General features: G+C 39.2%; 1 protein-coding gene across 3 annotated transcripts in view; it reads left to right on the top strand.

Annotated features, from left to right (window-relative positions):
• Nucleotides 1-27,909, top strand: part of nlgn2a (neuroligin 2a) — a 249,000-nt gene that overhangs the window by 147,776 nt on the left and 73,315 nt on the right. For all 3 annotated transcript variants that reach the window (XM_008435581.3, XM_008435578.3, XM_008435579.3), the window contains one exon: nt 18,444-18,593. In XM_008435581.3, coding sequence (XP_008433803.1) covers nt 18,444-18,593 — 150 coding nt within the window. The remainder of the gene's footprint in view (nt 1-18,443; nt 18,594-27,909) is intronic.

Below are 27,909 nucleotides of genomic sequence, written 5' to 3'. Positions count from 1 at the left end.
CAATTTCACACTCATTTCTGGTCAAAACTGAATTGGGCTGAATCGATTAATTGAATTAATCATGATTAATCAGTTATTTAAACTACCATCAACTAATTGATTAATCTCCAACAGGAGTATACAGACTCTAAAAATGTCACATTTTTGAAAAAACAACAACAAAAAAAACTCTCAGAGCAGTAACTGAGCCAAATTTGTATATATAAACATGTTTTATGTGTCGTTTTTTTCTGTAAGGAACTCCTGAAGTAGCATTTTAACTTTACCCTCTTCAGATTCTGTCAAAGAAATCCCCTATTATCCAATTAGTTCATCCAAAAAACTATTCAACAGCTTAGTAGACAACATGTTTTAGCTTCAGATGCATCCTTTACTACAGATGATCAAGCGTACATGGATGCTATCTTATTGCATTTTAGACAATAATATTTTTGTTTTCTTATTCAAGAAAGGAGTTGAATTATTTGCCTCTTTTAATGTGTTTCTTATATTAAGTAAAAGGCTTAAATCTGCAGAATGTGCCAATTTTTTTCCCGATTAATCGATTATTTTAGTGATCGATTATTCTGTTCTAACGATTAATCGTTATTTGCAGCTCTACACTGAATAAGTTGCAGTTCCCCCTGTCATTTTCAGACTTTTGTTTTAAACGCCTTTAAAAACTGTATGTATGACACATTATGCAAGCTTTTACAGAGTTTGAAAACATCCACTATTCTTTCAAAATCTATTGTTTGTGTCCAGGGAGAGTCGGTCTCAAATCAGCAGATAACATCCACTGGCTGAAGGCAATTTGTGCTCAAGGTCTAAAACTCACAGCGAAGCAGCAAAACCCAACAATGCATTGATTTGAAAAGCTCTCCGACTCCTAAACTTGAACAATAACATGATTTACTTTCAGAAATATTTTGTCATGTATTCACAGAAGGTTAAAAATGTTTCTCTTTGACAATCTATAGAAGGAAATAATGTGATGAAGGCCGACTGCCTTCCTGATCAAGATAGCTACATGTGCAAAGGTCAAATTTATCTTCATAATTTTTCTCAGAATTCAGACTTTCTTCTCAGAATTACTACAAATTTTTTATCTCAGAATTTTGACTTTTTCCTCAGAATTTTGACTTTTTTCTCGGAATTCTGAGATTAAAATCAGATCTTTTTTGTTTTCTTTTTCTTCCAATTAATTCATATTAATTCTCTTGCCTAAAAACACCTCTATCTGTTCATAAACAGTTTTATGGCGTATTTAATTTTTTTCTCCTGGTGTAACCCAAACCCAAATAAAACAATTTTTTTTGTTGTAAAGTTCAGCAGACTTTTTATTCCTGATACCCTTAAATAAAACACAGAGCTAAAAGTTGAATTTAGAAGCCGTCTAATTAGTAGAGCTTTTGTACTCAGAGTGATAACAGGAGCTGTAGCAGAAACCGCTTTCCTAGCGTCAGTTTGTCAGGACAAACAGGATGCTGACGGTCCTCATCCTCCCTCGCTGGAGCTCAAACATGGAGGATCGCAGCTCGCGCGTTTGTTTGATTACAGATTAGCGGCTGCCTTAGCGGCTGCGACGTAGCCAGCCTGGAGGCGGATCTCAGACATCGCGGCTCACACTGCGGGAGACGCTTTCACATCCAAGATTAATCCTTCCTCCGACTGTTCACACACACACACACACACACACACTTCTGCCGCTGCACGCTGAGTCAAGTTGCTTTGTTGATTTAGAAAAGTTCTCTCTTTAACAAGGCAACCAGTTTCCAGGGAGTGTTGTCTCTTTCTGACAATGTCTGCTCGTTCATGCTCGGATATTTGCTGCTGCTGCATAAGCATTCCAATTAGGGAGGCATTGTTTTGTGTAAAATGGAGAGTGGTCTGCAGTGACGGAGCTGACAGCAGGTTTTAATGGGAACACTGGTGTCTAAACCGAGACAACAGCCAAGACTGTCAGCACCCAACGTTTGTTTCTGCTGCTGCACCTCACCCGCAAGCTGGACGCACTTTGTTCATGACAAAACGTAACGTGTTTACACTTCTATTTGCTCAGTCATAAATGAAGCAAAATCGCGGCAGAAATCTGGAGAAGCAACAGAAACTCAATTTGGAGCTGCAACAATGAGGTGTGAACGAGTCAAATTGCGTAAAATTATTCTGTCACACGGTTTGGTTTTAGTTTTCGCTTCTCGAACATAAATGAAAACAAAAACGTTTTAGCTCTGCTGGATTTCATTATGCATTTCTTCAACTCTTAAAGTCCAACTGCTGCGACTTGGAAAATTATTCACAGCTTCATTTGGATGTGGAAGGAAAACAGTTTCCTTATGGATGACAATGCAACATGCCTTTTTTAAACAAGCCCCTTTACCTTCATACCCTTAAATAAAATGCAGAGCTAAAAGCTGGAATTGGAAATCATCTAACTGGTTGAGCCTTAGTGCAATTTAATATCAGTATAAATGCAGATGTTTTATAAAGATCGCAGACGTTTGTAAAAACGCAATAAGTTATTTAGAGACATCAGAGAGGTCATGGCTGAAGGTGTGGAGAATCTTAAAGAGTTTAGATTGAAAGTCAACATCCTATTCTTTAAATATCTTACAGAGAACAATTCAATCCATCATCCTGAACAAGGAAAGATGATGGCGCCACCTGTGGCCACCGCTGACTAAACGTTTGTTGTGCTAATGCTAAAGCTAAGACACCAACACCAATAGAAGCTAATGCTAAAGCGCTAACTCCATTTCAAATTATATCTGTCCTTGAAAGACCACAACCATCAAATGCCAATTTAATTTTGACATCATTTACATTTTTTAAGAAATTCAATATATTTCACATTAAATGTTTTTTTTTTGCATCAAAAAAGTCACATTTCGTTGATCATGATTGATTTGTAAGAGCAAGAAATTGTGCAAAACATCTAAGGGTGTGGATATTTTATTTTACCTTCACTAAAGGTACAAAAACACTAAGCTAAAAGCATATTTATCTGTAAAAACGGTCTAGTCAAAGTCCTGTGGTAAAATGTGAAAACCATGAATAATTTTCCTGCCAAATATGCCGAAGTTTGTGGCTGTAATGAAGAGCTCAGGGTGTGAAATACTTCATTTGAATTTATCGGTAAAAACAATTGCCCTCTAATTAAAAGGATTTGCTAGAAGTTGAGGAACTTATTTTATTTACATACAAATGTAGGTGTTTACACACAGATGTACGCTCGAGTGAAAATGAGCCAGAATTTCATGTCATGCATAAATAATCCTTGTTAGCAGACAAACATCCGGCAAACGTACAGTCTGGCGTTGAGCAGCTAAAAATGGGATTTTTAGCATTTTTATGGCTCACATGTAATTTAGTTCATGCACGACTTGATGACAATTGGCTAAAGTGAGCTTTAGCATAGCGCTAAAGTGTCGGGAAAAACACATATGCATTTTTTTCTAATGCAAAACTAATTGCATCTATTTTAGATCTGCACAAAACAAAGACATAAAAACCCCGTTTGATGCTGAAAACCCCTCATTCCCAAGTGTGTGTTTATAGGCGAAGATAAAATCAGAGTATATCTCCGCTGGGGACGGAACGACGAAGCCAACCCCAGTCAATAAAGTCTGACGGCAACACACACTCGCACTCATTCAGCCCCAATTAGACCCCAGACGCCTCGTGAAACCTGAGCCGGAGTGGCGGCCCCAGTTATGACCCGATCGTTACAGCAGGGAGGGACGCTGCGGCGGGCAGGAAGGAGGGAGGTGGAGCGGAGATAATGAGAGGTTGCATCAGGACAGACGAGCACCGGGCTGCAGTTGATTGCAATTTATTTATAGACATGCTGTGGACACTTTGTGCAAGTGAAAAACTTGAGATGCGCTGCTGCTTTTCTACCTGCAGGCTCAGTCAGAGGCTCTGCAGCGTCTAAAACGAAGCGTTGAGAAGTCAAACTATCAGCTGTGATACAAACAAAGCAACAAGCACTGGTTAATATCAGTTAATCAATCAATAAAGGATGTTTGTATGGCTTATTTCAGCAACAAGGCACTTCAAAGTGCTTTGCATCATAAAAACACAAGAAATCAAGTTAAAACATTACATTTGTCCAAATGTTTCATTTTACGGTGTAGATTTGTGGTGCATAGAAGCTGAGTGCTGCTTCTCCATGTTTGGTTACAGTGATGCAGTTCAGAACCAGAACCCAGTAGTTATTAATAACTATTAATAACTACTGTTTGACTCATTTTCTTTCAGTCTGTGTAAGTAGACAGTTATTTCTTTTAGTCTTTTTCATTTTGGCTTCATCATTTTAAAACAAATCACAACAAAACAGTGACTTTTTCTTTCCTCTGGTTTAGTTCGTTTGCAAGCTGCATTTGCTTTTTTTTTTACTTTTGGAGTAAACAGCCTCTTCCTTGCTGCGTGGCTTTTCAGGCCACGTCGGTCAATTATTCTGTTATTTAGCAAAATCCTCAAGTTATTGTAATCTTAACTCACCTAGAACAGAAAAAGTAAACTCTCATTTAAAATCTCAGCGTGAGGGAAAAAAATTATGTCTTTTTCATATAAACATTTGGCTTCAAATGTATATTTCCAGCTTGAAAAGTCTCGACTTTTACCTATTTAAATGAAAAGGAAACATTTCTTTTATGTTTTATTCTTGAACTCAGAAAGTCAGAAAGCCACGAAGTTCTACATTTTATATCCAACCATTGTTAGAGAATGTTTGCTGGGAAATTTAGTATTTATCTTTAAAACAGGATAAAAACGAGCCTCTCTTCTGGAAATCTGGGAACGTTGGGAAAATGTGACATGAAAAACGACTTGGACAAAGTTAATATTTGATTGCTTTATTGCCAGTTTGGTAACAAAAAAGCTGAAATATGACATCGAGACACACAAGTTGATTTTTGAGTGCTGAATTCAGAGCAAATGTTTGTATTTTCATCTACATTTATGTGCTCTGTTGCAAGTCAACCATAAAAAAATGTAGAAGTTAATGGAAAGAGGCGAAAAAGAAGAAAGAGGAGACACTGGGTCAGCGCAAGTTCAAATGGCTTTCGGCTGAAAAAGAAAATGGAATAAATAAAAAAAAGTAGAGGTCTGGAAAAACGGAGGACAATGGATGGTTTTTGTGTCACCTTTGTCACTGTGGCATTTTGCAGAACAGAGGGAGCCATCTGCGGGGTTTTTGTCTCCTCCCCGTTTGCGCAATTTGTGGAATTGATCCGCTTTCTAATACCGAGGAAAACACAAAAAAGGTCAGCCCGAGTCAGGGTTCTGCTCAGGCTCCGAACGGCAAGGACGAAGAGAGCGCGAAGAGAGAGCAGAGGTCGGAGGAGGGGAGAGACGGAGACACGGCCGCTGATTGCCGAGAGAAATTCCAGATGAAAACCCCGGAGAAACTCGCTGAATAAAACAGAGGGAGATGGAAAATGTGAGGCTTCTGGAAAATTAAAGCGAGGAGACTTTGAGGTGGCGAGCAGCGGAGAGTTTGCTGGAGGTAGAAAAGTGAATAAAGGAGAGAGGCAGAGCGATAAATGAGCAGAGAGAGAAAGTTAGAGAGGAGCTCTTGTGTTTTCTGATCTACTGAGTCTAATAAGGCCGGGTTGTTGTCAGACCAGTCTGGCCCGGCTACTCCGATTCCCAGTTGCCCGACTCATCTTCTCGTTCCTGCTCACTCGGCTGCTTTGTTCCTCGCCCACACTTAATCTGCTGAGGGAAACAAGAAACATGGCTGTTTGATTTGTGTGGGGGGAAGAAATTCAGGAAGGTTTCTTCTCAAAAGTAGAGAATTTTCCCAGCTCGCGAAAAGGACTTTTATTTTCTTTTTGTGGTGCAGAAAGTTTTCCAGGTTAGCGATTAGCTTGCTAACATTTTTACCTGTGCAGTAATTGTTGCTGACATGTCGGGGGACGTATGCGATGTGTTTGCTTGCGTTCGGCCTGTGGACTTTGTTGGTGTGATCTTCAGCAGCATGTTGAGCGGAGAGGCGGGTGTTTTGCTTGCTGTGGCAGGCGGCGGGTTTGGTGGAGACGGAGGACAAACAGCGGAGCTGCCAGCATCATCCAGCTCCATGCTGGTCCCCACAGCCTCGGCTTCGTAAGCTGACAGAGGGAACAGTGCGCTTCTGTTCTCTCGCTGCGTTTTTACCTTCTCCTGACATTTGTTCTGTCACTGGCAGTGGCACCAAACACATCAGCTTCTCTACCTGCAGCCATTGTACACATTCCCCACACATATCCATCTGGGGATTGGTCCCAATGCACGTTTTGGTTTATTTTGTCCGTGGTGTATTTGGTTGGGCGCTGCCAGCTGCCTGATTTATTACGTTTATTAGATCCAAACCAAATTATTAGGATCAGACGGAGATCTATAAAATGCAATAATGTCAAATAAAACAACAAGTGAATGAAGGCAGAGGAGAAGCTAAGCAATGTTGGTGGAATCTACTAACTCCCTCACTCTTTTGTTTCCTAGCAACAGCCTGTTGAGTAACAAGTGGTTACCTAGCAACAGTCTGTTGAGTAACTGGTGCAGCAGCAGTTTAAGGTTTGCCTCATAGCTGTTCAAAAATTTTAAAAAACGGGATAAAAAGGGAGCGGTCACACTTCCAGTTTGGCAATATTTCAGATATTTAAAACAAAAAACTAATCAATAATTACTGATATTGTGATATGTCTTTCAGCCATAAACAAGATTAAATAGTCCTGCCATCACTTACAATTTTTTAAAATGAATTTCAGACATTTAAAGCCTTAATTTAAGACACATTAAGCTTAAGCCTTTTTTTAATCCTGTGTTGTTATGAAATGATTTTCATTCACGCACTAATTGATCTTCTCTCATTGGTTGGTTCCTTACCAACATTTCACACTGGAAGTCAACAACTCCCCAGCCTCCCAGTGGGAACCAGTGATTCCCAGTAGGGCCATCGCCCCGGTGCCTGGACACACACAGAGGGTCTGTCTGGCCTTTGGCTGGATCCAGTGAGCTCTAATGAATGCCTCAGCCTCTCTCGGTGGTCAGGTCTGCTGCTGTGCATCTCATCACGTCCCATTCATCACCGCCCGGCCCGAATCACAGCAGCTGACCCCTGACCTCCCATTGATTCCCACACATAAACAGGCTCCTCTCTTCTGCTCCGTTAGCCTCTGTTAGCGCCGCAGCTTCTGTGTTTTCTCTGATTCAGCTTCTCACGTTGCATTTTTCTTTTTTGTCTCTGCTGACCATCGCTGCACAAATCAATTTATAAAAGGGAGGAACTGTGGCCTGTTTTCTCGAAACCAGATCTGGGGCATCGCGAGAAATCTTTTATGTATAAATCAAATGCTTTTGAGGTTTCTCCTCTGAATATTCAAAAAGACAACATTCTCACGGACTCTTGTGGTTTCAGTTTGGACTCGAGAAAGATAAATATTTACAGTTTCAAGATGAATCTTTTTTATTCAGACGTGCGTTTGGCCATGAAACGGAGACTCTGGGGACGAGAACGCTCCGTTAAATGCAAGACCAGCACCTCCGAAGTTACACATCACATGAAAAACAGACACGTTTGGCTTTACAAACCAAGATTAGTTGGTCGCGAATGGAAATAAAGCAGAATCAGGTTTTACAATTGAAGAGGAGAGAGTATAATTAAAAGCACAGAGTGAATAAAGCGCCTCGATTGTGTTGAGGTGTCTAACTGAGGAGGTTTCTCTAAATGCCTGAATAAAAATAAATTAAATAATTCATTTCCCGTCTCGGAAAGAGGTTTTCGGCTTTGCACTTTCTGGCCGGGTCACTTTGACTGTGCCGCCGTTTCTTGGTACAACAAAGTAAATTAATTAGGGTCGTCCTGAAGCCAGCCGCATGTCGTGATTCTGAGCACTTCAATAAATTATGCCGCTTCACAATAGAGGAATTCATATGCTATCTTAAAATGCTGCCCGCTTTTAAAATTGATAAAATTGTACCAGTGCTTTTTTATTCCTCCTCCAAATTAAAAACCTTATTATGGGTAAGAGCAGATTCTTGTCCAGCTCAGCTTTGCAGTGGGATAAAGTTTCACATTTGATAAAACAACCTGAGCTGAAAAAAAGTTCTTACAAAACCATAAATTTAATTTAGCTGCACAAACGTTGAGGCAAAAGAAATCCTCCTAAGGTTTAAAATATTATAAGTTATGGATGTTATTTTGGACATTCTGTGTAATTCTGTTCTTTCTGTATATTCTGCTCTTCTTTTTTCAAATTAATTTCCTTTAGAAGCTCTACTTCTTAAAGTTTTCTCTTTTTCCCCTCATAGTTTTGGTTTTATTGTGTCTTTTGTTGTGTGAACAGAAAAGTTCTTGGCTTTCTTGTGTTTGATTTTTGACTTTAGGAATGAATGTTGCTCTCATCTCTACTGTCAAAAAATATTTTTATTGCAATTCTGTTAAACTTGGTTCAGTTCATTTGAGTTCAATTCACTTTTATTCAGTTGATTTACGTTAATTTTGGTTCTGTTTATTTCAATTCAGTACAATTTAATTTAATTCAGTTCAGTTAAATTTAAGAATGTTGTAATAATTAATCACGATAAACAATTAGAACACTGATAAATCAAAACAGTGAGAGTTTGGGTTTTTGTGATAAAATAAAGTTGCTTAAATTCTTATTTTTAATCATAATAAATTAACGCGTTTCATCTGAAGATTATAGATACAGTTTTGTAAGTTTCTGTTCTCGCATTTTGAGACTGGCATCTTTTTAATTTTGTGTTTCTATAAAACACGGAGCCCCTAGTGGTTGGAGGACCGACTGCATGTCGAGTCAAAAATACCAGTAACTCTTACAGTGATGTACAATGTTTTTTTTTTAAACAAACAAATATTTTTTTATGTAGTTTTGCTGTGTTGTTTTTTTTTCTGGTTAGCGTTGGTGAACCAGTGTCATTGTTGGATTACTGAAAAGTCGAGTGGGGAACGATATCGGATCAGCAGAAGGTCTTTCAAGGACTTATCTAAATTATTTTCAGTTTCTTTACAAGTTAGAGCAAAACTAATGTGTTCCTTATTATCACCTCCGCCACAAAAGAAAGAAGCTTCTGCTTCGGCTGCTCATTCATGCATTCATGCTCTGTCACGGTCCGTTAAATCTGCTTCAGAAACGGACAGCAGTTATGGACCGAGCTGAATCGGACCATCTGTAGGCGCCTTGTTGCTGAAAAATGATTAACCGGAAATAATCTTTAACACATTCCCACCATTAAACCGCTGCAATAATCTCACTCCTCTGTAACCTTTCTGTTAATTGGAGCACTCAGACGTAAGGCCGGCGTGTATTTACACACAGATGACAGTTCCTGGTTTGCTGGGAGCAAATTTTCCCTCTTATTACAGTGTGGATAGCACATGTAAAAGGTCAGTTATTATCTCCACCTCCCTCAGCGGCGTATGGAGACTGATGAAAATAGAAACGGGGTCAAAACCAAGACAGGCGGACATGCAAAAAAATAAAATCCTGCTTAATAAACAACCAATTTTGGAAATAAAAAGCCTAGAACGCCTTCCTTCCTGTTAGAAGTTGATATCTCTGCCCGTTTAAGCATCAGTTTCAGAACAAGGTCCAAATCGCCTCGCAAACGTGAAGGAACGAGAGGGCGGCGCCTCAGTGGGCAGCGCTGGGTGGGCCAGTAAACTGAAACACTCAACACAAGTTCAGGCCTAATCGTCTCTTTGTCTCCGTTCTGCTTGAGAGGATCAGCAGTCGGGTTAAGCTCCTCCGGGTGCCAACCCTCCGCTCCTCTCTGCCATCCTGCTTTGTTTTCGTTGCTTCCTTTTTTATTTACAGAGCAGAGCTGTTTTCGTCCTGCAGCTTTGCTGGGTTATTCAAGTTTTTTCACCTTTTGAAACCCTCTACCTAATTACTCACCGCCTTCAGATGTGCTTTTTGTAAGAACTGTCAGGTTCCACATCCTGTTTTTTGTGGTTTAAATTGTAGAAATGCAGAAACATTTGGAAACATTACGAAACGTAACATTCTGTTTAATTTTGGATATATATTTTTTGACTCACAGATACTGAAAAACAAAATTAATTTAATTTTGCATCAAAATTCAGAACTTTGCTGGGTTCTGAATTTTGACTAAAGCCTCAGTTTTCTCTAAAGCAGTGGTTCTTAACCTTTTTTGAAGTACCGAACCCCCCAGTTTCATATGCGCATTCACCGAACCCTTCATATTTCTCCCCCAGCCGACACACAAAATACTTTGCGGTATTCTGATTTAGTAATGTAATTATATTAGCTGTGTTACCACCCCCACGCCACTGGAGGCAGTAGCAACCCCAAAAAGAAGGAGCAAATTTAGACTATAGAATTTGGTAAAAACTGTGAGTTTTGCTGAAGTAATTAAAGACACAAGTTCAAATCCATGCTGAGAGTGGAGCTCCTTCAATCAGGGCTCCTCCGTAGCTCTGATTGGCTAAGCAATGTAACGTGATCCTCTGCAGCAAGTGATGGCAAAGCTGGGCGTCATCAGGACTTTACACAAGTGTGTCTTTACCTCCGCGGCAGAGGCTCCGCCGAACCCCTGAGACCGACTCATCGAACCCGTGGGGTTCGATCGAACCCAGGTTAAGAACCACTGCTCTAAAGTAATGACTCCCAGAGCATGATTCTGCCACCACCATGCTTTGCTGCTGTTTTGGTGACATCCGGAGCATTTTCTGGAGCAAACAAACCTTACGGACTGCAGCCGAAAAATCAAGCTTGTTTTCATCAAACACTTTCTACCTCATAGTTTAGGAACCAGACCTTGATGTTTTACTCCGTCTTGCAGTACTCTGGGCATCTTTGCTGACCACATTCAGACTTAGTTTTTATTCGTTTTTTCAATATTTCCATATCCTGTAATGTCACTGTTGTCCCATATATTATTTTAAATTCATTGCAGAATGACATTGTTAAGCATTGTGTTGGTATCCTTCTTCCTACTGATACCTTTGTAAAGTTTCAACCCTTTAAAAACTGAATGGATGCAGAAATCCTAGGACAGCTGAACTTTCTTTCAGGTTGGTCATGGATCTTTTAATTTCAAACTAACTGGAACTGGATTAAATCAAAAGTATTTATATAAGGGTGTGCACATTCATGAAGTCAGTGCAGCTTTTTTGTTTTAATTGTAGTAAATTTGTAATTTCGCAGGATAAATGTCACTTTATGTGGTATGAAATGATTTATCAAAGTCTTGTTTGCATGCTCAGTTTGCAAAACTCACAAAATTTGAATCGGAAAGATACAGAAGAGCCTTAAAAATCCAAATACTCAAGTTGTTAACGTTAAAAGTTGAACTAACGTTGCTGTGAACTTTCAGCAAACATCAGCAGACGACGTTCGCAAAAATTAAACACCATTAAACGTTATCTGCGGATGTGTAATGATGTTTAATTTTAACATTTGGCTTAATATACAGTAGGTTGTCAAAATGACCCATATTTACAGCAATAAAGGCTGCCAAAGTAATGATAAAATATACTTGCATGTCGAAGGCATTATCAGTAAAACCTTCATAGTAGAAATGAGAGTCTGTACTCTGCGCCTTTCAAAGCATCCGTTGATGCTTGTGTGGAAGTTTTGACCATCTGCTGATAATCAGCTGTACAATGTCTGGGATTTTCTGGAGCTTTGCATGAAAAACAAGAAAAAAAAATAGAAAAAGTGCTGCAGTCCCGTTCTCCCAACTGTCCCTTCGGTTGTGCTGTCATGTTTGCCTGCAGACAACAGCTCAGGTTCTCCCTGCGGAGCTGATTAGTTTCAGTTTAAAAGAAAAAATAGTATGTGCTTTCAAACTATAAATGTTTGAATCTGCTCTGGGAGGATTTCATTAAATAAAAAAAAAGAGAGAGAGAGAGAAGCACAAGTCTGCAAACCTGACCGTTTTCCTGACTGCGGGCGCTACATGCTAAACGTGGGTTCAGGTAGAAACACGACAACGCCAGAGGCGGGAAGAGAGGGAGGGAAGAAATGAGGAGAAGAGGGATGGAGCTTGTAGCCCCCCGAGGGCTATAGTCCTATCTGTCAGTGTGGCAGAGCCAGCTATTCGCCCTGTAAGTGATCCGTGGACACAAAGTGCACAGGTCAACCATGACAGCCCACTCGGTGTGTGTGTGTGTGTGTGTGTGTGTGTGTGTCTCAGCCCGGTGTGGGAGGCGACACGAGCGCATCTGCATTCTGTCCCCCGCCGCACCGCCGCCTGTCAGCTCGCAGGATGTAGAGACGCTCGTGTGTTGCAGGTGTGTGTGTACGCCGGCAGTCGCTCGCTAATGAAATGACACGGAGGTAGGCGACGTGGGCAAAGGGCATCGGAGGGCCGGAGATGCGCTGGAGCAATATGTTGCCAAGGCAACAGTCAATGAGACCTCGGCCACGTGAGGCGGAGGGAAGGAGAGCGAGAGGGAGGAAGGAGTCAACGTGAAGCAGTTGCCATAGTGACTCTCCGCTGCAGCTGCCTGTAAATTTCTTTCCCCGTCAGAGGGATTGTTGTGTTTCATTTTAAAGTGTCGTGCAAAAGTTTTAGACCTCTGCTGATGTCTTTGCACGTTGCTTCTGGAGAGAAGGACGTGGTTTGTGATCTTCTGACAGGTTTTTGGTAGTTAGTTCACTGATTTTCACTGATTCTCTGTTGGTTTTCAATCATTGCGGTACTTCCTGGGCTTTTTCACCTTTTTTACCTTCGATCCCCATTTGATTAATGCTAAAGTTAGTAACTTTTACAAAAATATGCTTTTTTTTTGCATATTTGTTAAAACTGTCACCATGTCGTAACATTACAGGTTGAGACAGATAGGCTGTGAAATGATCGATCTCCTCTTCCTCCCTGAGCTGCTATGATCATCTGAGGAAAAGTACCACTTCCTGTCAGAAACAACCAATCAGAACCAGGAGGAAGGTCTTAGCGCTGTCAATCATCCTCATGTACTTGCTACTAAATGTGCTATAGGTGAAGAAGCAACTTACTGTTACAGAAAAACTGCTTATCCTTTGGATAGTTTATACTTTATTGATCTCTAAGGGGAAATTGCTTATTCACTGACAAGCTATTCCATCTAAGGTGTTAAATATTAATAGTACAAATATAGACATAAGAGATAAAGTTTATAATACATTTATACCTAAGAGTGATGTAAACTAATGTTGCATTAACGATGTAATCTAAACCTTTCTGTCGCTCTATGCTTAGGGTTACTATCCTGCTGGAAGATGAACCTCCAGCTCATCCCAAGTGTTTCCAAAACAGACTTTTTTCCAAACAAAGGTGGTGGAATCTACTAACTCACTCTTTGGTTACCATAGCAACAGCTTGTTTAGCAACTTGTGGTTACCTAGCAACAGCTTGTTTAGTAACTTGTGGTTACCTAGCAACAACTTGTTTAATAACTTGTGGTTACCTAGCAACAACTTGTTTAGGAACTTGTGGTTACCTAGCAACAACTTGTTAAGTAACTGGCACAGCAGCTGTTTCAGGTTTTGCCTCATAACTGCTTAAAAATAAAAATAAACGGTGTGGAGTGAAAACTGGATAAAACAGAAAATGTCACATCAGCAGTTTATCAGTGCTTCAGATATGTTAAACAAAAAACTAATCAATAATTATCAATATTGACCGATATGAAACATTTATATCATACGTTTTTCAGCCCACTGTGCGTAGAGATAAAGTGACAAAATGTGTTAAAGTTCAAAGGTTGTGAATACTTTTGTGACTTATAAATAATTCCTGGTTTAAAGGTTTCATTATTTAAGGGATGAAGTAAGTAAAAAAAAAAAACCTTTAAAAGATTAGAAGTTTGGTCTCATTTGAGGCTAAATATAACCGATTTAGGAGTGATTTAAGAGTTTTGCATCTTTAACACCCGAGCTTATCATTACTTTGAAGCATTTAATCCATATTTCAGCAGCTACTCTGCGCATACAGGAGGGTTTCAAAGGGATTCAGAGCGTCTCTATCTCTCTTCCGTTCGGTAACAGATGCAGTAATGGTTATTTATGTAGTTGATCTGCTCCACTGCTCCCTCATAACCCCCAGGCCCGCAGACACACACACACACACACACACACACACACACACACACACACACACTTAGCACATGCTCACATTGAAGCCATCCGGGGCTGTCACCGTGCCACAGTTCGGAGTCTCGTGTGCCATATGCTTCCGTCGGCTCCTGGCAGGAAGGAGCGTCCCGCGGTCAGCTGGGAGAAACGGTTCAAAGGCCAACGAGGGCCCATCAGGGACAGTACTGCACGCAAGCACACAGAGCTGCAGGAGTTGGCTCCGGCTGAAAACTCCCTTCACCGCTAACTGGGTTCTGTCTGAAGCTACCTGCATATAGTTTTAACGGCAGAAGCCAAAAATCACTGTAGCAGATGAAAAACTTTACCAGCATCACCAGATTCTACGTTCACACTGCAGCCTGAAGTGACACAGATACGATTCTTTTGTGAAATCGGATTTTTGTCTGCGTGGTCGTTCACATTTCCAAATATAGGCGACTGTGTGAACTGTAAACAACCTGACAGTGTGTCAGGGCGCAGTGACGTCACACAGAGAGCGCGTGCTCAGTGTTGGCGTAAATAAACACGGATGCTAATGGTGTAGCATTTTAGAGTCGTTGTCCGACCAGAGCAGCACATTAACAGCTTAATCCTCATTTTATCGTCCGCCATGGTTGCTGTTTTTCTTCCCGCTTGTGCGCATTAGGATGCAGAATATTGACGTTTGTCGAGTAACAATGACAGTCAGGTGGATAAATGCGACCTGGCCGTTCAGACGCTGATCACATTTGAAAAGATCGGATACGTATCGGATATCCAAGTGGCCTCGGTCGCATTTTCATAAAAAGATCAGATACAGGTCACATTAACGCAAAAAAAGATTATTTGTCTTCACCTTGAAGAATCTTTATCTCAAATTTTCAGAGGTGAAGAGGCTCTGAATGTATCTAAAATTAAGACGTATTCAGCTTCAAGAAAATGATTGCTCTTCAATCAGAGATAATAATAAATGTAATCAAGGGACATATATTAGGATTGATTAGATTAATGTCCATTGTGAGTTGAAGAAAAGGGACATTTTTACTGCTTTTTTTTTTTTTACTGCTTTACGTTTAGATCAAATTGGTTTTCATTTTTTGCCATGTCAAGATGTGGCAGAATGTATTGATAAAACAAATTGGTATAATATTAATAAATACAGTAGCTCTGGTTTATTCATGTCTTGAAGATTCAGGATGCCGTCGTTGTGGTACAAGATGTCCAGAGGTGGTTTGCTCGTACTCACTACATGCATCATCATTTTTCCAAGGTAGCTGTCTGGATTTAGATGTGAAGATTTGTGGAAAAAGATTAATTAAATGTATGAGGAAAACCACATTAATGGCATTTCTATCAAGGGAATTCTTAATGAAGTGACATGCTTCACTTTAAATGAAGATAATCAATCATTCCTCTTAATTCTGGTCTTCCAGGATTTGACCTGACATTTATGTGCGAGACATTTATAATATCTCTTCATGTTTTACCCCCAAAGCTAGAACCACTAACGAGCTTTGCTGGTGTAAAACTGATAGTGTCAAAAAATAAAAAAAATTAAAAATGATGCCCCTGCAGGGAAACAAAGCTGTGAAAAGTTTGACACGTCTGTTTCTGCAGCTGAGGGCGAGTTGCACTTTGGATTCATGTGAGTTTTGAGCTCTAAGGTGCAAAATAAGGAACATTTATTCCACACTGGATGTGTCGAATTCTCTCTTTGGTTATCCTGATTGCTTACAAAATGAAGTAAATGTTTCTGCTTTGGTTTTGTCTCCTGTTTGTTTTTGGGTTTTTGGATTTCCTACCTGGGACTTTTAAGGCGCATGGAAATGAAAAGATAATTGTTTTAATCTTATTTGGAAGTTTATTTCTTTAAATTTCTGTTTTTGCTCACGCTATATGCTTGCATTACTGTATGTAACACAAAATAATAGCAGGTTTTTGCCAGAAATGCCCTTAATTAGTCAATTTTGTTTGTGGTTTTATCAGTGTTTTACGGTACAACATTGCTGAAGTTTGTTGAGGTTTGAAGACATTTGTTTCTTCACAGATCTCTTCAGGTCAATACACTTGTAATGCTGAATCTCTTCAGCATTACAAGACACTTTTGTAATGGACCAGACTTTGACTGGTCCATTACAAAACATTGATCTTTTCCAGTAATTCTGTTCTATGTTTGGGATCTTTGTCCAGTGTGAGCCCAGTTTAAAACAAGCTTCAGCTGTTAGCATACAGAAGACTTCACTGCAGAACAAATCATCACTTTTCAACCACCATTCTTGACAGTTTGTATAATGAGTGTTTATTAAGAAGCAACTTTGTGAATCTTAGACATGCTGTCTTGTTTTTTTTAATACAAAAGAAGAGACTTTTGACGTGTATTAAATAGGGCTGTAGTGATACAATAATCTCATGATATGATACACGATATTCTGCTCACGATACAATATATATTGCAATATTCAACAAGCGATACAATTCACTACACTTTTGCGATTTTCTGAAAGATTTTAGAGGGACAGAGTGATTTTGGTGACATTTTGTGACTGTTATAGAGTTGGATTGAATTAATTTAACAGAAAACTGATTAAAAGCACCAACTACACAATACCTGGCTCTGGTTGGACACAGACTTAAAGTCGACAGCTGGACAAAATGAATCAAAGTGGTGAGAAAACATGTTTCTTTTAATGGAAACAGTACAAACTGTAGCTTACATGCATTTGTAAAGTAAATAAAATGCACCAAGTACCCTGCTCTGAATAGTTTGATACCTTTTTAACCTTGACACTTAACATCTGAGGGAATCACTCTAAGCCTGATGACCTAATCACACTCCCGGCAAAGCAAGCAGTGAGTGAGCAAGGTGACAGTTGGATGTTACGATACTTTCTAGGAAAGAAAATATCAATACATATCGCAAAATCGATATTATTACACAGCCCTAGTATTAAAAAGGTTTTGCTCATCTGTAAATAAGCCTATGTGAGAATATTCCAACAAAAACTTATTTGAATGAGGGATGATTTATTTCAAACAAGCTCATGTTAGCATCTGTTTCAGTTCAACCAAGAGTTGAATTGTAGAGAGTATCTTTGAACACAGCGTCTCATTACAGGCCCACATTCCTCCCATATTCTGTGTCGTTACCTTTAAACATACAGCTCCAGTTGTGCATCAGCTGCCTTCTCTGCACTCTGTAGTCTTTAAGTGCCGTTGGACATCCATGCTTTGCCACCTTGGTCACTCGTAGCTTTAGGCTGTCTTAGATATATTTGCACCTGAGGCCTAGAGATTTAACGCACTATCAGACGCTACACGTCTTCTGGCAACCCTGACCACAGGCCGTAGTTGTTTAGTTTTTCTTTATCTGCCCTGTCACCATCTTTAATGTTAGTTGAGTCCTGTGGAGTCTGAGAGACAGACGTGAACATGGTTTTATATGTCTTATATGGGTAGTAGCTTTACTTGAGTAACTTTAAAAAAAACAAAAAACTTTTAGGAGTATTTTTACTATGTTGTACTGTTTACTGTTACTTCAGTAATTTTATTAGACAGTATTTCTGCTCTTACTTGAGTAAAATGTCTGGATTTTCTTCCCACTGAATGAAAAACAAGCATGTTTTAACCAAAATTCACCAAAAACAGACTCACAGCTGCAGCTTTCGAAAGTTTCATAAGTGTTTTTTATTGAAAGATTTATTGATTTTTTTGAGTTATTGTCATTTTTGTCCTTAAAATACAGAAATCTTCACTTACCTTTATATTTTGGTTTATCTGGTTTTGTCATTTTTAAATATGAAATGATTGATAATTTGATCAATACTCTTGAGTTTACTTTTTACCAAATACTTTGTTACACTTATGTAGTAAAGTATTTGATGCTTGTATGATACATTTAGCCTGTTAAGGACAGACGGTCTGCCCATAACATTTTAAACAATTGAATTAATTAATCGTTAAGCTAAACTAATTAATCGATAACCACACTTCTCTGTAGAAAACTCCCAAACCTTTTGTTTTTCTAGAGCTTTTCTAACCTGCTGATCATTTTCATTAGCAACAGCTGGCTGCTTCTTTTCATTTTAAACTCTTCCCCATCCTCAGGGTGTACTTAGTTCTCCCCGTGGGTTTGTTGACAACATTTCTCTTTCATTACTGTCAGTCAGGACTTTTCAGCCAATGTTTTTCTGCAGGCGTCGTGACATTAAAAGGTGCTCCAAGTACATTAAAGATCCATTTTGTAGCACCGACATCCAGTAGGAGGAAAGATTCATTTGTTCTCTCACCTGAACGATTTGCTGTTAATTTATTACAGCCCAACATGTTTGATCAAAACAGGAAGTACAAACATATTTATTGGCTTCTTCGGGCGCTCACCCTTTGTGTGTTTTGTGTGTGCAGATATCCGCGATCGCAGGAAGAAGCCCGTCATGCTGTTCATCCACGGCGGCTCCTACATGGAGGGCACCGGGAACATGTTTGACGCCAGCGTCCTCGCCGCCTACGGCAACGTGATCGTGGTGACCATGAACTACCGACTGGGCGTGCTCGGTGAGCGATCCGTCAAACCCCCTGCGGGCGTTCCCGTCTGTAACAATCCACACACACACACACCAACGCGCTCGTTTGCTTACTTGCTCCCCGTTCGCTCATCAGTTATGTATGAGAACACAGCAGACGGTTTCTCGCAGCAGACCAAACATCTTTCATCTGCATTGATTACGCTGATGATGGATGACTTTAATAAAAATGCATCAGTTTAATGACAGCCAGTGCAGACATTGATCATAACTGCTCGTTCTATCAGCAGCTGAATATTTCTTTCTAAAGGCTCTGATTGTGTAATTAAAGAAGTTTGTTGAAGGTTCACTTCAGCAAACTTGTGGTTTCTGGACACTCTTTGTTTTCGAAGGAATGGGATTCCTCCCACATTTCTAATTAGCTTTTAAAATACTTCCAGAAGTCTTTCATGACCTTTGATTAGGACCTTTTAAAGGGGCAGTGTTATGTAAAATTGACGTGTTTTAATGTTATATCAAAAACAAAGCTGTAGTGTTGCCGTGATTCTTTAATGCAGCTTTGAGAAATAATTTAATCTCCATGACAGCTGTGCAAAAAGCAGCACTCCTCAGTGACTCGGCTCCTTCAGACTAGCCAGGAGCAATTAGCAAACTCCTGCTGAGCTCATCATAGGAGCTACTGCTCAGTGAAATGCTGGTAAAATCTTTGTTAAAGGGTTAATAGAGTAGCCATGTTGTGACGACTTCCTGAAGACGGAGTTTCAGAAAGAGCAGGAGTTTTTAAAGAGACAGAGACTCAAATTCAAGGCGTTAAATTAGGAAGCAAAACCTCAGTTTTTATAACAACTGAGGTTAACATAGTCACTTCATTATGCTATAACAGGGAAAACACATAATACTGCGCCTATAAAGTACTATAATAAGTCTGGGAATAAGGAAGGACAAAAATGTTGCTTGGTTTTGAATTTTAGATTCACAAGTCAGTCACTCTAAATGCGAGCGTTAGCTTCTGTCGGTGACAATGTTGCTGCTGCTTCAGTTCTAACTCACTAAATATTTAACCTTTAGTGGTCGTCTCATGTTATGACCTTTCAGCTTTAATGCGATGAGGTTCACCAGCTGACATTTGTTTAATACGACTGTGCGCTTTAAGGGCAAATATTCCTGACCTTAAATGCACTCTGGCCTCCGCTGCCATCGTTCCATGAAGTGGCTTTAATTTGGATATCTATGAAGCAGCTGCATTATCTACTCGACGGTCACAGACGTTGCTTCATGAGCTGGGATGTAAAGCGGGTCAACGGGATGTGAATCAGACACAGAAACACATCTTCTAAATAATTTTAACAACACCAATCCCTAAATAGCTGTAAAAGTCTCTCTAAAAAGAGCAGGGATGTTGAAAAGAAAGCAGGGGATACCCCCGGAGAGTCGCTCAGGACTCGGTTTTGTTGTTCTTGACGTAGAGAGAGGAGAACTGATGGATTGGGGACGTGTGTTGAGGGAGGCTTTACGGGCCAAACGCTGCAAACAACAAGCGTCCTGCTCCGCTCGATCTCAGATCCGCCGTATGCAAACCGGAGAAGATCCGTCTAGCGGCTCCTCCGCGAGCTCGTCATCTTTTTGCTGGAGGCGCTCGCCTTCCCCGCCCATTTGTTGCTCACCGCAGTCTGTCTCGCTCCATTGAGATCAAGTAATTTAGCTCTGAGAGGAGGAACATGCCTCTTAGGAGGCAGGTGCGAAGCAAAAGAAACTAAGTGCATTAGATATTTCATTAGCTGTAAAGAGAGTGGGCTCCTGGAAGCTGCTTCCAGAAAGAAACAGAGAGCGGAGAAGAAAGAAGCTGCCAGGCTCTGATTTGTTTGGTGCTGCTCTTACATTGTTTTTGCAGCACTTACCCTGCTTTTATAGTGCTGACACATTTTTATTTGCATTTAATTATCCAAAGTGTTTGGTTTGCAGTCCTTCATTATTGAATTGAAAGTTTTATTTTGAAGGAAAATGCCATGTGTAATGTGATTATTAGCGAATGAGTGCAGATGTTGAGATGGTGACGCCGCCAGAGAACCCACCCGTTTCTCAACCCTGTTCACTGTAAAACATTGGAGTCATGTTTAGTTTTGTCTTATATATTCTACTCTTGAAGTCAAATAAATTTAGTAAGTTTTAGATTTTGAAACTAAATGTGTGTTTGTGAAAAACAAACTTAGAGTAGTAAGGTTGTGATAACGTTTTGTTAATTTTGTCCACGAGTTGAATAAACTGGAGTTTTAAGGTTAGCACTTAAAAAAAGTGGCATGTTTTTGTATCCTGAGATGAAAGTGTGTTACGTTGTGTTTTATTTAATCAAATGTTTATTTTAATGTCCTTTTCACACTAAATGCTTCTGAGCTGAATTCGTTGTGATGTTTAATAAAATTCATTGTTAGATCAGAAATTTTCTTCATACAATTGGAAACAAGAATTTAAATTATTCTAAATGAAAGTCATTAGTTATTTTTAACTTGATATTGTGAGTAAAGTAATACAGAAATGTGTCTCTTCAAAGAAGGTGAAATAAGTTAAAACTCACAATTCAAGATTAATGAACTTAAAAAACTATTTTAGACGACTTGTTTGTTGTTGTTAAATCAACTTCATGAACTTTAATGTCTGAGTTAAAACCTAAAACTATTTTCTTGTCGACTTAAATTGCATTTTCACGGCAGCAGGTGGACTTTCACTTTCAAGTTAAACCACTTTGAAATGTTTTACAGTGTTTGTGATGGAGGAAGCGTCTTCAGACAGAACCTGCCAACTTATTATTATCCCTTATAAGTAATTATGTCTATTTTTAAGTGATCTGAAGGTTTTTTGTTTGATTCTGTTGTTGATTTTCCTCAACAAACATGCAAAAGGTTGTATTTTCTGCAAAGTCTTCCAAAGTTTTGGCTGTGATTGTAGGATGGGGCTGAATGGAAATGAACGTTTCCAAATGAAAACACAGTGACAAAGTGTTTCAGTTTAATTAGAGCTGAGATTCTTCCTTTTAAAGACAATTTTGTTGGTTTTCAATGCTTTTTGGATAACATCCACATTTTGCTTGTTTATGTAAACGGATGCAGATCGTTGTGAACGTTTATCACATTTTACTGTTTAAAACCGCGGATGTTTCAGTTTTATCACTGTTGCCTCGCAGTAGAAAACCTGAAATTCAGAATCGGGCCAAAATGATTTGCTTGATGGCCGGGCTCAGGCTTCTGCGGCGCGTTTAATAAGCCAACAATCCAACGCAGAGCAAGCCAAGCTGTATAAAGTTGTGTTAATCTACTTATTACAGTGTAAATATGGGAGTTGGCAGCTTTCATTGAAGAGAAAAGAAGGAAAGTAAGATGCCGACGTTTATTAGAGTGTAACAAGCGCAGCGCCCGATAAATGCTCCTGCTCCACTCCTATCAATCACATATTCTAGATGATTTGTACTTGTCTTCATGTTTACAAGATGTTGAGCAAAAGTTTACTCAAATTATGGTCTAAAAACCAAAAAGTTAAGTTGTAATTAAAGTAATATGTCGGGTTTTCAGTAACAGTAACAGTTGTTGGCTGATCTGCTCAACGTAGAGAGAAACTTTCTGAGCAGAAGGAGACCTGGAGTTGTTGCTACGTCAAAACGTGCAGCAGTTTTAGTAAGAGATTGCTGTCTTTTTGAGGAACTTACTTCCAACACGCCTTTAATGCCTTCCTCTCCTTTTAAATTACTTCCCAAACCACAGGAATGAAACATTATTGCATGAAGTCAGAAGACGGCATCGTTCGTTTCAGGGATCTGTCGATGCTTTAATCCATTTGAGGCTGATGCTAATTGCCACTAAATGTGTTGATAAGACAGATTTCCTCCACAGAACTCAGTCATGCAGATTTTAGAGCTTCTCTTTATGAGGTTTGATGTTTGCAGTAATCCTAAAGAAAAAGAGAAATTGATTGCAAAACGTCTTAAAAACATAAAACCCTAAAAACATCCAGTTCCTTTCCGAGATCATTCAGACTTCATGCAGAGATTCAAACTCTCAACCTTTTAGCTGCAAGGCAGGAGTCCTACCTTCCAGCTGCATCTCATCATGATGAGCAAATTTATGCAGTATGATCTGCTTGTGCAGCATGAATTACTTCCCTTGCAGATTCCTAACGTTTTCAGCAGAGACTCGGTGACAGTCCTTCAACACGTTCTTTAAGTCAAGGAGAAAGCAAATTGAGAAGCCGACTTTGTTATTTGCATGCAAAGACACAGCCAGCTCTATCTTCCAAATACGAGAGCCATCCAGAGCAATTTGGCTCTGATTGGGAGAAATGTGAGTAATCTTTCACCCACATGCATCCTGTATGTGATGGATTCCATTTTCCTTTGACAGAGACAGAGGAGTCAGTGTGTGAGGGGTTGGAAATGTGCATTTTGTGTGTGTTGTGGTTTTCTTTGAGCACGTGTGGCTGCGCGAACTCATGCATATCAATGTCCACTCTGCAGATTTGCCATGTGACGGTTTCTGCTGTTTGCCGTTCTTGCCTCAGCAATCCGACATGCCGATTTGGAATGGCAAGGCAGGAACTGTTGATACAGGCGTGAGAAAACTCACACCGAATAAATAGTGGCTATTTAGTGTTTAGAGACAGACAGACAGACTGTCTAACCAAGTTGTGTTAGAGAGTCGTGGCCATCGAGTATCAGTCTTAAACCGAATGCAATCGCTGTGTTTGTGAAGTTAATTAATTTAGAGATTTAAACTCGCTGCAGATTTTCTATCGATGAGAATGATTAATTGGACAAAATCTCAGGGTACTGCCAATGATACTCTGAATATCAAGATGTATTTTATAGCAGCCAAAACTTTGGTTTCAAACCCAAAACGCTATGTTAGAAACTCGTGACTCAAACTTCTACAAGTAAGGACAACAGATGCATTGATTTTGATACCGTAAGTATCAATATATTACATAATGTTTGTGATTTGTTGCAACACTTTTTGGTTTCAATCTTATGTTTTTAAAAAATTGTTTCTTAAGAACCACTGTTTTAAATCTGGAGCAGTTTGTGTTTGTAAATGCGTCAATAAAAATGATGTTTTTATTACAATTTCTAGACTTTAGGTCAAAGGTCAATGGCCTGCATCCAAGTCCAAATAAATTCAGACGGTCGATGTTTGTGTATTTGGTGAACTTGGACAAACTGAATGCTGTTGTGAAGAGAATTTTTTATTTATTTTTTTATTAAACTCATATTAAGAAAAATGAACTTTTTTCCACATAACCATTAAGTAATAATTGTCCAATGATGTCAACACTAAGAGAATTATGAAAACTATTATTATTTTTATATAACTTTAAATGAAAGGAAAACCTGGAATGAAAGAAAAGACGATGCTCTTAAAAAAACCCACTTAACCTTTCTGACAGAAACACCAAGGACAGATTTACAACAAATCTGACAGAGCATCTGTTTCTGGGAAGCCGCCTTCGCTTTGCATTGCGTCTCAAAGCAACAGACAAACCAGACCTTCACCAGATCCTCTCCCAGCTTTATGCTGGGCGAAGTGGGATCAGCCAGAGAACCAACAGGAACTAAAACAAAGGGAGAAAAATTCACTGACTAGAGCAACAAGTGTCATTTCCTTAAAAAAAGTTTATCTAAATTTGATTTATATGCTCGAAAAAACGTTTTATTTAAACACTGATCATTACATTAATGCACAGCAGGGTTTTACTTCAACTTTTCTGCTCTTAATTAAAAAGACAACAAGAAGGAGGATGGGATTTTCACTATTTCAACATTTTGACAACATTAAGTTCTTCACCCACAAGTAAAACGTATGCATAACAAATACAGCTGAAAACTATTTCACTAGCTTCATTTCCACAGTTTGACATTTTGAAAATACATTTGCTTAAAGGAAACACAAACATTTTGAAAAGAAAATCCTAGTGTTTCTTTGAGCATATTGAAATTGTTTTATTTTGAAAAACTGCATTGGGAACACTGTCAGTCACATGACCAACAACTGAATGTTGTTGGTGCAAACAGTGAAGAAGAAAATGACAGGAAGACGACGCGGCATGTTTTCTAATGAGTTATCTCATGAACAAACTCATTCAAACTTATTTTTTATTTAATAGAAACATCACAATTGCAAAATTGTGTTTTTTCTACATTAGCATAATATTGAAAACAGTTTTGTGTACATTTTTAATGCAAACACAGCTATTGTGTGTTTATTTCTCCATTTATCATCTTAGTCGTGTTCCTTACTTGAATTGGTTAGAGGTTTAGATTAAATTTAAATGTTTCTAGATCACAAGTCAGCAGCCTTTTCAATTCTAACATCCACTTTTTCCTTCGCAGCTACATGAAAAATAGTCTAGAGCAGCAAAACACAAGATTTCATAAGAAAGCCAAACTACAAGTAATTTAATTTGTCATATTTTAGAAGAAAGTTGGTGATCCTGGGTTTAATTCCCGACACTTTTCTTCTCCTCTACTATGTCTGGTAACGCTCAATAAAGCCACTGGAGCCAAAAAATCTCTAAAAATGAGGCAGAATTAGTGATTAGTGAAATAAAGAAAGTTAGGTAGCTCTCTTTAATATGTAAAGCACTTGGTTTGGAACTAAAAAGAAACATTAACTTTCTTGTCAGTTCCTTGTACCAGTGATGTTGTGTAATTACGCTGCATCGCTTAGCGTTAAATTTATTGCATCTTTTCTGGGAGTGCCAGTAAGTGTGAAGGAAGCTGTAATGCAAAAAGCAGCATTAATAAAAGTAATAAAATACTGGGAAACCACAGCCAAACCTTACCCACTCAGACTTCACCCTTCAGAATAAAAGCTTCTCCTTCCACAGATTTCTGCTCAACTCTTCCTCCACTTTCACCTCCAAATATCCTCTTTTTTTCACTCTTACCAACGGGGGTTCAGGCTTGTCCTACTTACTTGAAAATCCGCCTTGATCTTCGTCCAAAAATCATCAGACTTCCCCCTTTACCCTTCCCGTCTTACCTTTAGTACTTTTACAAAGTAACTAAACTATTTGGAATCCAAAGTTTGCACACTATAGTCAAAAACCAAGTTATAAAGGATTTTTCAATGCTTCTGTCTGGATGGAATAGCTGCATGACCTTTTTAAATACAGAAGATCTGAGCTTAATATTTGAATTTGAAAATTTCACCTAAATATTCAGAGTTGTTCCTGTCACGGTGTTCAATAAGATAATAAAAATATACCTTTGGCTTTGTCATTTGATCCACTTTTGGCTTCTCCCTCCATCATCCAATAACAACACTGTGACTTTATAAACACTTATATGCATTTTACCAGCTGATACAGACACATTTTATGCAGCTATCAATAATAAAAACATGCAGAAACAGTTACCCTGCTGATTTGTTCTGGTTGTGATCGTTGCAGCTGCTCCAACATGTCCTCCAGTTCCCCTTTCTTCCCTTTCATTGTATTTTTTTGAAGGCGCTGCAGCTTCATCACAGCTCTGCCTCCAAGCGCAGCCTGGAGGCAGAGACGAGCCTCCAAACCCGACTGGATCTTTAATCTGAGACAGAGCTCACAATCACTGTTAGGGGTCATTTTGATGATAATAATAGTAACACGAGTACCAATGAGCACACAAATGATAATAAATGCTACTTATATTCATCGTTTCTAGACATCCAAGGACGTCAATTAAGGGCACATTGATAATACAGGCACTCATAGTCAACACAACATGAAAATGTAAATAAATACAAAAATGAAATATCAAAAGCATTATTAAAAATGTTTGGTTTGAAGACGGGAACGAAGGACAGGGTTGTAAATTTGATGCATTCACAAAGATTCATGTAACAGAATCTACCTGCATCGTCTTTTCTTGCAGAAAATGCTCCATTTCATGTACGTTTCATGGACATTAAAGTATCTTATATCATCTCAGAGGTTCCCAAAGACGAGGCGCCACTCGGCAGGCGGAACAGTAACAATATTCAGAAGAGAGACTTGAAAGTTAGAAGAGCCTTGAAATCAATATTGTATTGCACAGGGAAGTTGTTGGAGGATGGGAGTCGCAGCAACAAGCAGCTGCGTTTTGCACCAGCTGAAGTCTGTCTGGTCGACGGAGGAGATAACGGTTTAACCAGAACATGTTCTTCTGCCTTTACAGCTGCTTGTTTTACTGAGAATAAGAACGGGAAGGACGGCGCTTTCCTGGTTCTCAAAACCTGAGGCTCTAACGAAAAGGACGCATGAACTCATAACCTTATTTGTTTACAATAAATCGAGAGCATTTTAACAAGTTTATCCAAAACAGACTCAACAATTAGTCATACTAGTTTCTTTCCCCTGGAAAAATTACATACAATCTAAGAAAAAAAAAAACTAAATCTTTTTTCTTTTTGAAGATTTGCTCCTTACCTGCTTTATCTAGATGCATCTCTTGCCTCAAATATTAAACATCAGGTTTATTTTCCTGTTCATATTTGTCACAGTGTGCACTAAACCCCTTTAATAACCTTTTATTTTATTATAATACTATTTTTTATGGGAAGGGATTGAAGTTTATAAACAGTATTGTTTGACTTGTTGATTGTTTGTTCTGCATATGTCTTATTCTGTATAAAATCATAAATAAAATAATCTAAAAAAGGGAATTAAAGTCATATTTCCTAAAAGTGTGACAGAGACATATAGAAAACACTAACTAAAGAGAAGGGGGCCTAGTAACAAGCCTTGGGGAACGCCACTAACAGCTGGTGATCCCAGCTTTTTTTTACAGACTTATATAATTTATTTTAGCAGCTATTTTGCTCTCAAAGTGTGAGAAATCACATTTTCCTTCCCGTTTCTTTGACAAACTATCAATTTTGACCCCACTTTTTATTACTCATCTTCTGCTCTAGCAGAAGAAAAAACACTGAAAATGAACGTAATGTTTGAGTCGTACTGAGCTGGATGTTCATTAAACGTGAAAGTTGTGTGTGTGTGTGTGTGTGTGTGTGTGTGTGTGTGTGTGTGTGTGTGCGTGCGTGCGTGCGTGCGTGCGTGTGTGTGTGTGTGTGTGTGTATTTGATGAAGCATGCATTTGAAAACTTGAGGCCAACCAACGGACCCAAAGCGCATGGCGGTTTAATTGAGTTTGCGTGAATCTAAACCCCGGTCTCGATTTCCATCTGGCTTACTGAGGGAGGTGGTATTTCGCCCGCCCGTCTGTTTCTGCTGGCATCCTCACAAACAGCTGCATCTGCAGCCCTGCTGGCATCATGCAAATGTTACCCATTGCAGCGACGCTCAGACGGCGGGACCCGCTTTCGATCTGTCCATATGCGAATTCAGAA

Source organism: Poecilia reticulata, chromosome 18 (genome assembly GCF_904066995.2).
Source record: "Poecilia reticulata chromosome 18, P_reticulata-male-v2, whole genome shotgun sequence".
In the NCBI taxonomy this organism is placed as follows: Eukaryota; Metazoa; Chordata; class Actinopteri; order Cyprinodontiformes; family Poeciliidae; genus Poecilia; species Poecilia reticulata.
The sequence above is the reverse complement of the archived record's forward strand: the minus strand, read 5'-3'. Positions and strand labels throughout refer to the sequence as shown.